General features: G+C 32.3%; 1 protein-coding gene across 1 annotated transcript in view; it reads right to left on the bottom strand.

Moving 5' to 3' along the window:
- Positions 1–8,082, bottom strand: part of LOC106465776 (metastasis-associated protein MTA3-like) — a 67,811-nt gene extending 59,729 nt beyond the window's left edge. The window contains exons 1-3 of the mRNA XM_022393714.1: positions 7,931–8,082; positions 7,332–7,399; positions 6,783–6,876 (exon numbers count right to left, since the gene is read on the bottom strand). Coding sequence (XP_022249422.1) covers positions 6,783–6,876; positions 7,332–7,399; positions 7,931–7,958 — 190 coding nt within the window. The 5' untranslated portion in view covers positions 7,959–8,082. The remainder of the gene's footprint in view (positions 1–6,782; positions 6,877–7,331; positions 7,400–7,930) is intronic.
- Between the last annotated feature and the right edge of the window lie 3,892 nt (positions 8,083–11,974).

Below are 11,974 nucleotides of genomic sequence, written 5' to 3'. Positions count from 1 at the left end.
AGAACAGGAGAAAGACCAAGATTTGAAGCCAATAATTATTTTCTACAAGAAAGTGTTTTTGCACCCTGCTTGGGAGAAGGTGTCTAGCTTAAGCCCTGTGACAAAGAACTATTGGGCACAATGGGACCATTTGAAACTTGAAGATGGTATTCTTGTCTGGAGATGGGAAACTGCAGATGGGAAAGTGATGACCTGGCAAACAGTTATACCGAGAAAGTTGTGCTGCATCAATCCCATGATAGTTTAACAGGAGGACATCTTGGAGTTAAGAAAACATTGAGTCACCTACGGCAGAGATCTTACTGGACAGGTATGAGGCAAGATGTGGAAGAATGGTGCAGGATATGCAGTACATGTTGTGCTAAAAGGGGACTCAAGCATAAGTGACGTGCTCCAATGAAGTTATATCAAGCTGACGCACCAATGGAAAGAGTAACCATTGACAATGCTGGTCCTTTGACCCAAACTCATGCTGGAAACAAGTATATTTGTGTGGTGATGGATTATTTCACCAAGTGGCCTGAGGCATATGCAATACCAAATCAGGAAGCTACAACTGTAGCTTCGGCTATTAGTGATTTCTTCTTCAGGCTTGTTATGCCTTACAAACTGCATTCTGATCAAGGCCGTAACTTTGAATCAGCTGTGTTCCATGAATACTGCAAGTTGTTTAGCATACAAAAGACCAGGACAATGCCACTTCACCCACAGTCTGATGGGATGGTAGAAACGTACAATTGGACACTGGAACAGGAATTGGCAAAGTTTTGTAATAGCCACCCCGATGACTGGGATGTATTAGTCCCTCCACTGTAGATGACCTATAGAACAGCAGAGCATGAAGTCAATGGATACACTCCAGCAAAGCTTATGTTTGGTCGGAAACTTCGGTTGCCAGTGGACCTGATAACAGGACGCCCACGTTACGAAGAGTTGCCTGAAAATGTGCCAGAGTTCGTGAAAGTGTTATTTGAAAGGATGGGTGATATTCATCAAGTGCATTCAAACTTAAAAACGTCTGCTGATTTCATGAAGCTATGTTATGATAAGAACTCTACTGAAGTAAGCTTTGTACCAGGAGACAAGATGTGGTTGTATAGGAAGACCAAAGGGAAGTCTCCTACATTGTCTTTTCCATGGGAAGGCCCATATGACATTGTGGATCATCTCTCAGATGTGACTTTCCAAATAAAATGTGGTCGGCAAGGTAAGCCAAAGGTGGTGCATGCCAACAGGCTTTGGCATTATCACGGCCCAGGACATTTCAGTTGGAACGAAATGAACAACAGAACAAATGACACTGCTGAAGACATGTCACCTGGAAAAGCCATTGTTGAAGAAGAAACTCTACCTGGTTTTGAGAGGGAAAACAGTGAAGCCACTAATGAAGTTACTGAATGGGACATTTCCTGAGGGAGCAGATGAATCCCACATGAAGTAGAAGCCAATGAGACGGAGACCAGTAAGAAAGAAGAAACGTCCTGTAAAATTAAGAGACTTTGTTGTATTTTAATTTTGTGTTTGCAAATTCTGTACATTTAATTAAGTTATTGTTAATTATCTGTTGGTTTAATGCAAGTGGCTGTTGTTTGGGACGAACAATACTAAGGAAGGTGCAGTGTTACGACAGCAGTATCTACTGGAAACAAACAAACAAGGAGATACGTAACAATATTATATTCACACTAAAATTATTTTTTTATTCTTATAGACTATATGACAACTCACTTATAGGAAATTAAATACAACCCTGACATCACAGTAAATTAAACCACTGGTACCAGAGCATATATTAAGAACTTTGGCCAATTATGATTTCAAAATGTATTTACAGTAGAACAAATTGATACAAACTAAAGCTAGGACAGGCTAACAAGTCTGTAGAACATTAATATCAATTATGATTTGTACCTTGTGTTCTAATTGGTACCGCATAATCGACTGTGTGACATTTTAAATGGGAGGCTCCACCCAGATCCAATGTATGTGTGTGTGTGTATGTACCATAAAATCCCTAGGAAAATGTCAAGTTCCTCATAAACAACCATACATTTATGTTATTTAATTTTTAATAGGAAGGCAGAAAATCCCACTTCTAAACTGCACATAAGGTGATTTAGAAATGCACATAATGTTTATGGTATGCATAAGCTGCACACTAATACACACTCTACAGTAATTTCACCAAAAAACATTAAAAGCTTTAAGTACAAAAAAACACTAAATAGGTATTCCCAGAGTTATGCCACACACACTTACTTGTATAAAATATATTTCATTAAAGCACGTTTCACAACACAAGGACAAATTAAGCCCCATAACATGAATTTACTTACTATGACTTAAACTTAAGACACCCTTGGACATGTTGGCACATGCATACAAGTAATGTTATACAATAATAAAATGTGTTTGCAAAAACTGCTCACCTTAAATGCCAATAAATAAGATATAAATGTCGACCACACAAATTTTTTAGTTCTTTAATTAAAATATACAAAACTCATTTTTGTAAAGAGACATGATACTAAACTTCCAAAACAGCATTAATATATTGAGTGCTTAGTACTGGCTACTTTTCCTTTCACGTTAAGAGTTCAAAATGAAATGTCAGTTTTCAATTATCAAACAAAAATCACCAACCAACCTGTTTATACATGCAATATAAAAATCACCAGCCAACTTTTTATGAGCAAAATAAAAATCACCAGCTAACTTTTTATACGTGCAATATAAAATCACCAGCCAGCCTTTTATACATACAATATAAAGATCACCAATCAATCTGTTTATATGTGCAATATGAAAATCACCAATCCACCTGTTTATATGTGCAATATAAAAATCACCAATCAACCTGTTTATATGTGCAATATAAAAATCACCAGCCAAATGTTTATTTGTGGAATGATAATTACGTCTATTTTCCTATGCTTGTGAATATACATACACATACATAAAAAAAATTTAATTTTGCTATCAAAAGGCTAGAAAATTCCACTTTGTTCACTAATACTCATTAGAAATATTACATTGAAACAACTCTGTATATTTTATTCAGCTTAAGAGGCTAATCTTCTCTTACCTAAGCCAAACTTAATTACTTTGATTCATGCAGTAAGATGCATTTTATAAAGTCAAACACAGAATAAAGCACAGAGTAGCTGTATTTACAGGAGATTTTTCTATTTAAAAAACACTGAAGATGGTGTGTACCTAAGTATAGTTTGTTTTCTTTTCAACTGTTTATATGATTAATTTTTGACCATATGCAAGCCTGACAATTAGTAAGACTACAAATACTTTAGTAAAGAACTTCTTAAAAGTATTTTAACATATCATGTTAGAGGTAAAATTTGGATTAAATATTACAGTGTACAGTAAGACTCATCCGTAAGATTTAACTATGAACTAGGATCACAATACAATTTAAAATATATTAGTTAGAGGAGCAAGACCTCATATTGAAAAGGCTGTATAGTTATTGTACATTGTGTATAACAAACAAGAACTATTAGAAACTGTAGTGAGATCTCAAACTTATGGAAAATTATTCAGTACAAAGAATTGTCATCAGCACACATCAACCTTGTGTGCCAAAATTTATACCCTGTTGAGAAGGAACAGATCTCCTTATACACCAAAATAACACATCCTGTTGAGTACATAACAAAGAGCAATATGAAAATTAAGGTGTACAACATCAACTTGGATTCCTTCATTCAAAAAAGAACCTTCCCTACTACACACTCACATTAAGTTGGGCCAGTAAAGATAAAATTTTACTAAAGTGATGACGAGTTCTGTTATAATTATAATTATCCAATATGATATTTAACAATAAACTACAATATCTTGCTAATAAAAGAAAATCCAAGAAGCCCAATACCTTACAGGTGCTTCCTTAATTCTTTGTTTTACAAATAGAAATCTTATTGGTAATACTGCAACCATGGAGAATTTCCTTAGTGTTCAGCAACTTTTAAAAAATAAAAATTAATGCTCTACTAACTCCTTTACAAAGCTTCTTCAAGGCTTGAGAGATTGATCATATAAAGTTTCCCAACATGTTTTAACCACAAAAAAAAAATATACTGAATTTAAAGAAACTTCCTCTATCTCAGCAAATTGTATTAAAATGAATATATTTCAGAATGTGCACAGAACAGGTCAGTAAGAGGTAAGCTGAGAAGGCAAAAGAAGATAAAAACTTTTGTATCCAGAAACTAGATAAACTTTAAATAACAAGTAACATCAATTTTTTCAATAGCTTACAACTGATGAGCATTTCCATATCCCACTTTTCATGGGTAAACATATCTGTATAAACTATGGTTTCAATTCTTGAAACTACACAAAGAATGTAATTATTTACTATATGAATTATTTAAACTAGGAAAAGTAGCCATGATATTTGCAATATTCACTTGGTTGTGAAAGTTATATGAAAAATGTGTTTCACTTTTGAATGAATGAAAAGAATTTAACAAAAAATATATTTTTTATTTTAAAGTATCTTATTTTATTCTGAAACATTTTCAAATCTCAAAAAAATAAATGACAATTTCTAAAAATAGGTACTAAGACAGTAGCAAAGAGGAACTTGAAACTGCCAAGATTCCAGAAAAATGAGAAAATTAATAAACTCCCATGTGCATTTATGTGGCAAGAATATACAAATCATGAACCCTTAGATTCACAGTCCAGCACACTATTCAATGAGGGCACACCTGGCCTCTATGATGATCAGAATTTAAGAAGTAGGCACAAGGGGAAAAATTTAAATAGTGCTCAAATTTATGAAAAAAAATGAGAAAACACATAATTAATGAGTTTAAGAATTCCTCTGAACCATAACCAAGAATCATGACAATCAATGTTTACAAAAGTAGGCACTAGGGCAGTAGACATGTATAGATTCAAGCATACGCCCTCCCTCATTCTTTTCACCAAGCAGTGTTTTTTGCACAATTAATGGCAAACTATTCTAGCTGTAGTGATCAAGTGATACGTGACATTTGCTGCAAATCTATTGTTATTTTAACTAACTTTATGTACCAAGCTTTTCTACCCCACATCATTACAATTTTAGAAACAGTAACAAATACAGGTGACAATATAACAATTCAATAACTTTGGTGTATTTTAGACTGTAAGTAGTTGTGAACTTTTACTAAACCTACAGATATCAGAAAAGTTGGTAAATTTATGCTTTTGTATTCAAAATGTTCAAGATAAGGGTATATCTAAGATGAGCAACTGATTTTAAAATCAGCTCTCAAAACTGAAAATCCTGGATCTACCCCTGGAAGTAAAGGGAAAGATTAAAATGGATATCAAGCTTGTAAAAAAGAAAATAAATATAAAGTAAGATGATTTCAAAATCCAAGAAAGTTTCATGGTGATCAGAAATCAGAAAGTTTGAGAATTTTTCTCATAGATAGACAAACTGCTTTATAACACAGATTACTGAAGACATGTTTTTATTCAAATTCTGATAAACATTCATGGTACAAAATATTCATAAGATTGTGCTTGAACTACAGTAAGTTGTACTATTTGCTAAAGACACCACAAAACTATATTTCTGTCATGTTGCAAGAAACTACTGATTCTTAATAATCCTGTTTTTGTATTGCATGATGATCTATGCACATTTATAGCATATGAAAACTAATATCCTGCTTGTATAAAGTAATACTTGAAAAAGGCTTTCATGGAAAAACTCAAGGTTTTTAATGCAAGACTTTTCAAAACTAAAATGTGATTAAAAAAAATTCAACCATCATATGTATAATTATATCATTTTGATATCATAAAGTACATCATGTTAACATTAAAATGAGTTGTTGATTAAGGATATGTAATGATAGTGATAGCGTAAAAGCAGCAAACCCCACAACAGAGAAAAGTATGGATCTTTCAGTCTAATTAGCAAAATATTTTTAACATTCACAGTATCTCTTGATAAGTGTTTTCAAGAAGAACAAAATTTCATAGAAAAGTTCCCAACCTAAATATAAATTTTCATCACAGTACCATGTGTGACCTCATACATGTGTTATGATAAGCTCAATTATTTTGTTTAGGCCCTTAACAATGGTACTACCTATTAACTTTCTTGTGAAAACAGGAAAAAAACAATTTTCTTTTACTTTGAAATAAAATACATTTTATTTTGCTAAAAGCTGCTGTATGCTTTGCAATTTAAAATGGTCATATAAATGTTTTGACCTTTTAAAATATACTGTATGATGAAACAAATGTATTATGCTCAAATCAGGTAATAAAAACCATACAAGGATCTGCTGTAAACTACACTTTCAAGCTATGAGTATCATATTTGTCATTACATTCTCATTTACAGTAACTCAATGCATCCATTTCAGAAACAAACTCTGAGAACCACATGTTCAGGAGTTATCCATTTATAAACCTGTAATAAAATCAACTTGTTTTGTCTTGTAGGTGTTGTCCTGTAATGTTTCTGAATTTTTGTACTACATTTCATTTTCTTATTTATATTCTAAGCCTAAAACATAAAAAAACTATCTATTATATAAAAATGTATTTCATGTTTTATCTAACATCCCACTGTTGATTTTGTATCTCTTCATTTAGTTATGTAAATCTACATCATCATTACGGTAGTGGGCTGTCCTCCAACTTTCTGTTAATTATTTTACATATTTATGTAGGTTATAGGGAACAAATACTGTTCAAATATAAACAGGCAGTAGTAATAAACAAGTTTAAAACTTAGAATTATAAAAGTAACTTACTTTGATGTTTATCAGCCATCAGAACCAGTGAACTTGAGATATCTTTTCTTCTATAAAAACACATCACTTTGGCTTCCACATTTCCATTTGGAGTCTAGCAGAAATATGAAAAATCTAACTATAATTACTGTATAAATAACATATTAATCTCTCCCATTAATATATGTATAATAATATTAAACTTTCATTTAAATGCTACAAATAAATTACAAAATTACCTGAAAATAAATTTGGATTTTAAATTCTAAATGTATACTTTAAATCTACAACTGCATATAATTGTAACAGAACACCAAAAATTTAACCGTGCTGGCCTAGGCCTTTTTTCCGCGCCGCGTGAATCTACATCATCATTGTGGCGGTGGGTTGCCTTTGACGACCAGACAGACAGACAGAGAGTATAAGAACAAATACAACATTTTGCTGCAGTGAAGTTCACTTAAATCTACGTGATTAAGAATAACGAGTTTTAAATTAGTCCCTAAGATATCAATATCAAAAACGCATATATTATCGTAATTTTATCAAAACGATACTGCCCTCACTTACCTTAATTAGTTCTTCAATTCGTCGAATTTGATACGATGCCGTGGATGAGGTTTCAAAATAGACATAATCTACAAAGGCAAACACATTTCTTTGATTAATAATAATAATATATATATAAATTATAAACAAAATGAAAAATAAAAACATCCAAAACTATAAACCCGTAATTTTAATTTATTGGTAATGATACAGAATAATCTCATATCCATACTACTGAAACAAGCTTTGTCTAATTCATAGGTTTATTTCAAACCTAGCGGTTGCCTAAAAAAGTAAACCACGGCGCAAAGTACGACACGCCAACTTATTAAAAACAAGATTCACTTGAATAAGTAAATTTAAAATGATTCAGGGGTCCTATTCATCGTAATAAACGAGTAACTTTATTTTCATTCATTATATGAATGATGCTAGTATTTATTTTTTTCATCGGACCTCTAGCGCTAATGCAACAGTATCCGTTAGCGCCGAAAGGTTTGATAGGCCTAAAGCATGAACTTCAGTTCGGCCATCGGCCGGTGGCTTGTCTCCAAAGAACATGTCGTGTCAGTATAATCTAGAACTCACATGGATAACTATCAACAAAACCGAAAACTTACCTCCAACTCTATACATATTTGCTGCCATTATATCACTAAACTAAAAATAGTGGTAATCCACAAAGTACGCTTCTCATGAATGAAAAACTAGAATGTGCCCCCACTTAACTACGTCCGATCACTCACACTCCAACAAAACGCCATTTTCTGAGACTCTTGTCTTCCTCCTCTTTTACATATGACGTCACATGTCCTTCGGCGTTCTTCGGAAATTATATTAAGATAATAAGGGTCAAAGGTCACCACCATACATGTCAGAAACAAACAACTAATAATCGATTATAGATTGTATCAGAATAAATAAACATTCGACTTACTAGTAAAAGTTAGCAGGTTAGTTTTGTAAAATACACAGGTATACTATTGTTTATCATCATTACTTTTTACATAACTATCAGTAACACCAGTGTTCTCATTTTTTAAGTATCGTGATTGTACAAACTCATTTCCCAGAAAAATATGATATTACTCCATAATGTATGTTAAACTTAAATAACATACATGTTTGAAAAAATAAAAAAGACAAAAAGTGGAAACCACAATAAGCAGCACAGAGTATAACGTCGTACTCTAACGTACCAGACCTATATAAATGTGTGCTTAACGGTAATAGTTTGGTTGTTATTAAGCGCAAAGTTATACATTAGGCTATCTGTGTTCTGCTCACCGTGGGTATTGAAACTCGAATCTAGCGTTTTAAGCCTGCAAGCTTACTGCTGAGCTACTGAGGAGGAACTGTAACAGACAAAGGTATCTCACAATTTAATTAATGTGTATAAGAAAATTATTCTGGTATATAGGAAACACGCGAAACTTACATTAACATGTAACAACAACTTACTCAGCTTGAAATGATGCTTGGTAATCAAATGTACAAAGATTTGTTATATTAAATTTTGGGTTCTATAATATACGAAGTATATATTGACACGACTAAATATATCATCGTATATTTTATAGCAAATTATGATATGACAGATGCTGTAACTTATAAATACGAAATGATTTATATACCATTTCACCATTATATACAAATAGCGAAACTATATACATATATATATATACATATAATTTATAATCATATACGAAACCTGTTTCGGTATACCATGTATAGTTTTTTTGATAAAATAATGGCATATCTGTATCGAAACATTAAGATCTGTCAAGAACAATTGCCTCAAGTTTCAAAGAGTAATAAACAGGAAAAAATGAACAACCATCAAACAGAGCAGTACCGCCTGATTTTAAGCAATAAAAATTCGCGCGTTGTCCCTCAGTACACTAAAAGCAAGTTTAGTGCCATCTATTGATTCTATTTTAAATATGTAACTTGAAATTGTTAAATAATAATGTTATTTAAAACAAAATAAATTCAAAACAAATTAACGTTTAAGGAAGAACTTATCTATTTTATTTCCCTTTTTAATTATGTGTTTTAAGTTTTTTGGCAAGGCCCAATTAGGCAGATGAGGATGAAGAATTTTCACATATTCTTTTGAATTTAGTTCCTGTCTTAATTCACGAATGATGCGTAGTTCTTGTTCATTAATAGTTTTGTTTAAAATTTGGAAATCTTTCAATGGAAAAGGAAAACTACATTATCTTGCGCATGAAAGTAGATGAGTGATGTTTTGTTCGAACTTTCTGATGCACATTCCAAATACTGACTTATGATTGTTTTGTGGTGCTTTCGACATACTACCCCCTGGTAGCACAGCGGTATGTCTGCGGACTTACAACGCTAGAATCCGAGTTTCGATACCCGTGATGGGCAGAGCACAGATAGCCCATTGTGTGATTTGTGCTTAATTAAAAAACAAACAAACAATTCGACATACTGACTTCCTGTCCACGAATCGGACTAGCAGATAATTAGACAATAAGTGAAGAATATAGTGGCATTGAATGTGAACAAACCTTTAATTATTAAATGATTTTGAAATACGGTTCATTGTGAGTATATCATTTAGACATCAAACCTTTTCAACTTATAACGTAAGGTACGTGAAAGTTTACCTAAAAAAGGTAGAGTTATGGTTGTATAACAAGGTTTTACATTTGAAACTAAAGCTTGTTGTTTACAATAGACTAAGTACACAATGGTTTTGTTCATGTTTTTATTAATGTAATGAGCAGAATAAGCATTTTCACAAAGTATACTTCTGATATTTGATAGTTTTTAATGTTATTGTTGTTTGTTATTAAGCACAAAGCTACACGAAGGGCTATCTGTACTCTGCCAACCACGGGTATCGAAACCTGGTTTCTAGCAGTATAAGTCCGCAGACATGCCACTGGGGTGGGGCGAGTACTTAATGAATCAGTTTTTAAGAACTGTATGGTTTATAAGCTCTGGATACAAAAACAGTAAGTAAATGTTTCTTTATAAAATCAGGAACAAAGCTTAAAAAATTAGAATATAAAACAGTGAAGATTATTTTGGCTAAAATTCAACCAAAATTCATACGCCTAATTAGATTATCAAGGAAAAAAGTTTTTGCCGTCATTTTTAAACTTACAAACTTACTTTGTTATTCAAGAAGTTAAGGAACTGTGGTGCCTGTTCAGGAGATTCGAAAATAAGAAAGCAGTCATCTACAGATCTATAGTAGTATAAGGACATTAGATGAAGATGTATTCTTTTCAAGCTATCCTTTCTTTATATGACATAAAAGGGTCCGACAGGTATGGAGCGTGGGAATTCTCCACTCTAAGATAATTTGTATATTCATAAAATTCATAACTTGATGATTCAGTTTTTGTTTTAAATAAGAAGTCTTTAGTTGCAAAGGGTAAGAGATTTTCAAAGACATTTTTCACCATTAACAAATTCAGAAGAAGCAAATGTGAGATCACAAACTAAATCCGTGGTTTCTTCAAGAGGAACGTTGTTACGAAGTGAATTTACATCAAAGCTTGCCATAAAATTATTATTTGTGAAACTGACATATTTACTGTAATTGGGAAAGTCAAAAAGTGGTAAGCAGTATATTCCGATAAAATACGATCCTTCCAAAGAGTTAAGATAATCAACAAGATTGTAAGTGAAGATGCCTATGTTTGAGACAAGCTAACAGAACACCTTCTCGATGCTACAGAACGAAACCTTATATAAAATAAACTAAAAAAACCATTATTACATTATATTATTATTGAAATATCAACAGTATAGAAGAACCACATGTAAAAATATGTTATGACAAAACGACATCAAATTATTCTACTAGTCATATGTCCATAAATCTAACATTTATTTTTCAAGAAAATTCTATAGAAACATAGAATTAATTTGAGGCTTAGATACAGTAAAGTTTTAAAATGAAAATCAATCAATTTACACTCTTTAACTAAGAATTGTGTCATCATATGATGGTTTTTAATAAACCAGATAACTAGAACATAAGTGAAAGTTAATACTTAGCATTTCACATGAATAAACATAGTGCTTTAAAGTTATACGTCGTTTGTTTTTAGCGCAAAACTACAAATGGGCTACCTGCGCTTTCTCTACCGACAGGAATCAAGCCCCGGAGTTTAGCATTATAAGTCCGTAAGTTTATCGTTAAACCACCAGGGACTTTTTTAAAGATAATACTAGTACGATTAATGAGTAATAATTACAAGGGTTTTAGCATTTTGGATAAACAGAAAAAAAAAAAATCTGGGGTGCATTCATTACAAATTTTTAATTCTAAAAACCCATGAGTGAAGGCAAAGGAAAATATGTTATAATAAATCCACCACACTATATTTGCCATATCCAGTGCTGATGAAGTTAATTTATGTTATAAAGAGCTTCTTAGTCCAATCTATAAACAACACAATGTACTATGTAAACATTTTCTGAGTAGGTTCGGAAAATGCTTATAGGTGTTATCAAATATTAAAAGTTGTAGTTAATTCGGAGATAATTGGGAGTAGATCATATTGTTACGACATCGAGGTCACGTGACTAGTATCACGCCACGTCATTCTCGAACCTTCGTGAATTGTCGGGAGATTACTAGATATTGTTGCGTCAGCGAGTCACATGACCACGTGACA

The sequence above is a fragment of the Limulus polyphemus genome, unplaced genomic scaffold (assembly GCF_000517525.1).
Source record: "Limulus polyphemus unplaced genomic scaffold, Limulus_polyphemus-2.1.2 Scaffold2048, whole genome shotgun sequence".
NCBI lineage: Eukaryota > Metazoa > Arthropoda > Merostomata > Xiphosura > Limulidae > Limulus > Limulus polyphemus.
The sequence above is the reverse complement of the archived record's forward strand: the minus strand, read 5'-3'. Positions and strand labels throughout refer to the sequence as shown.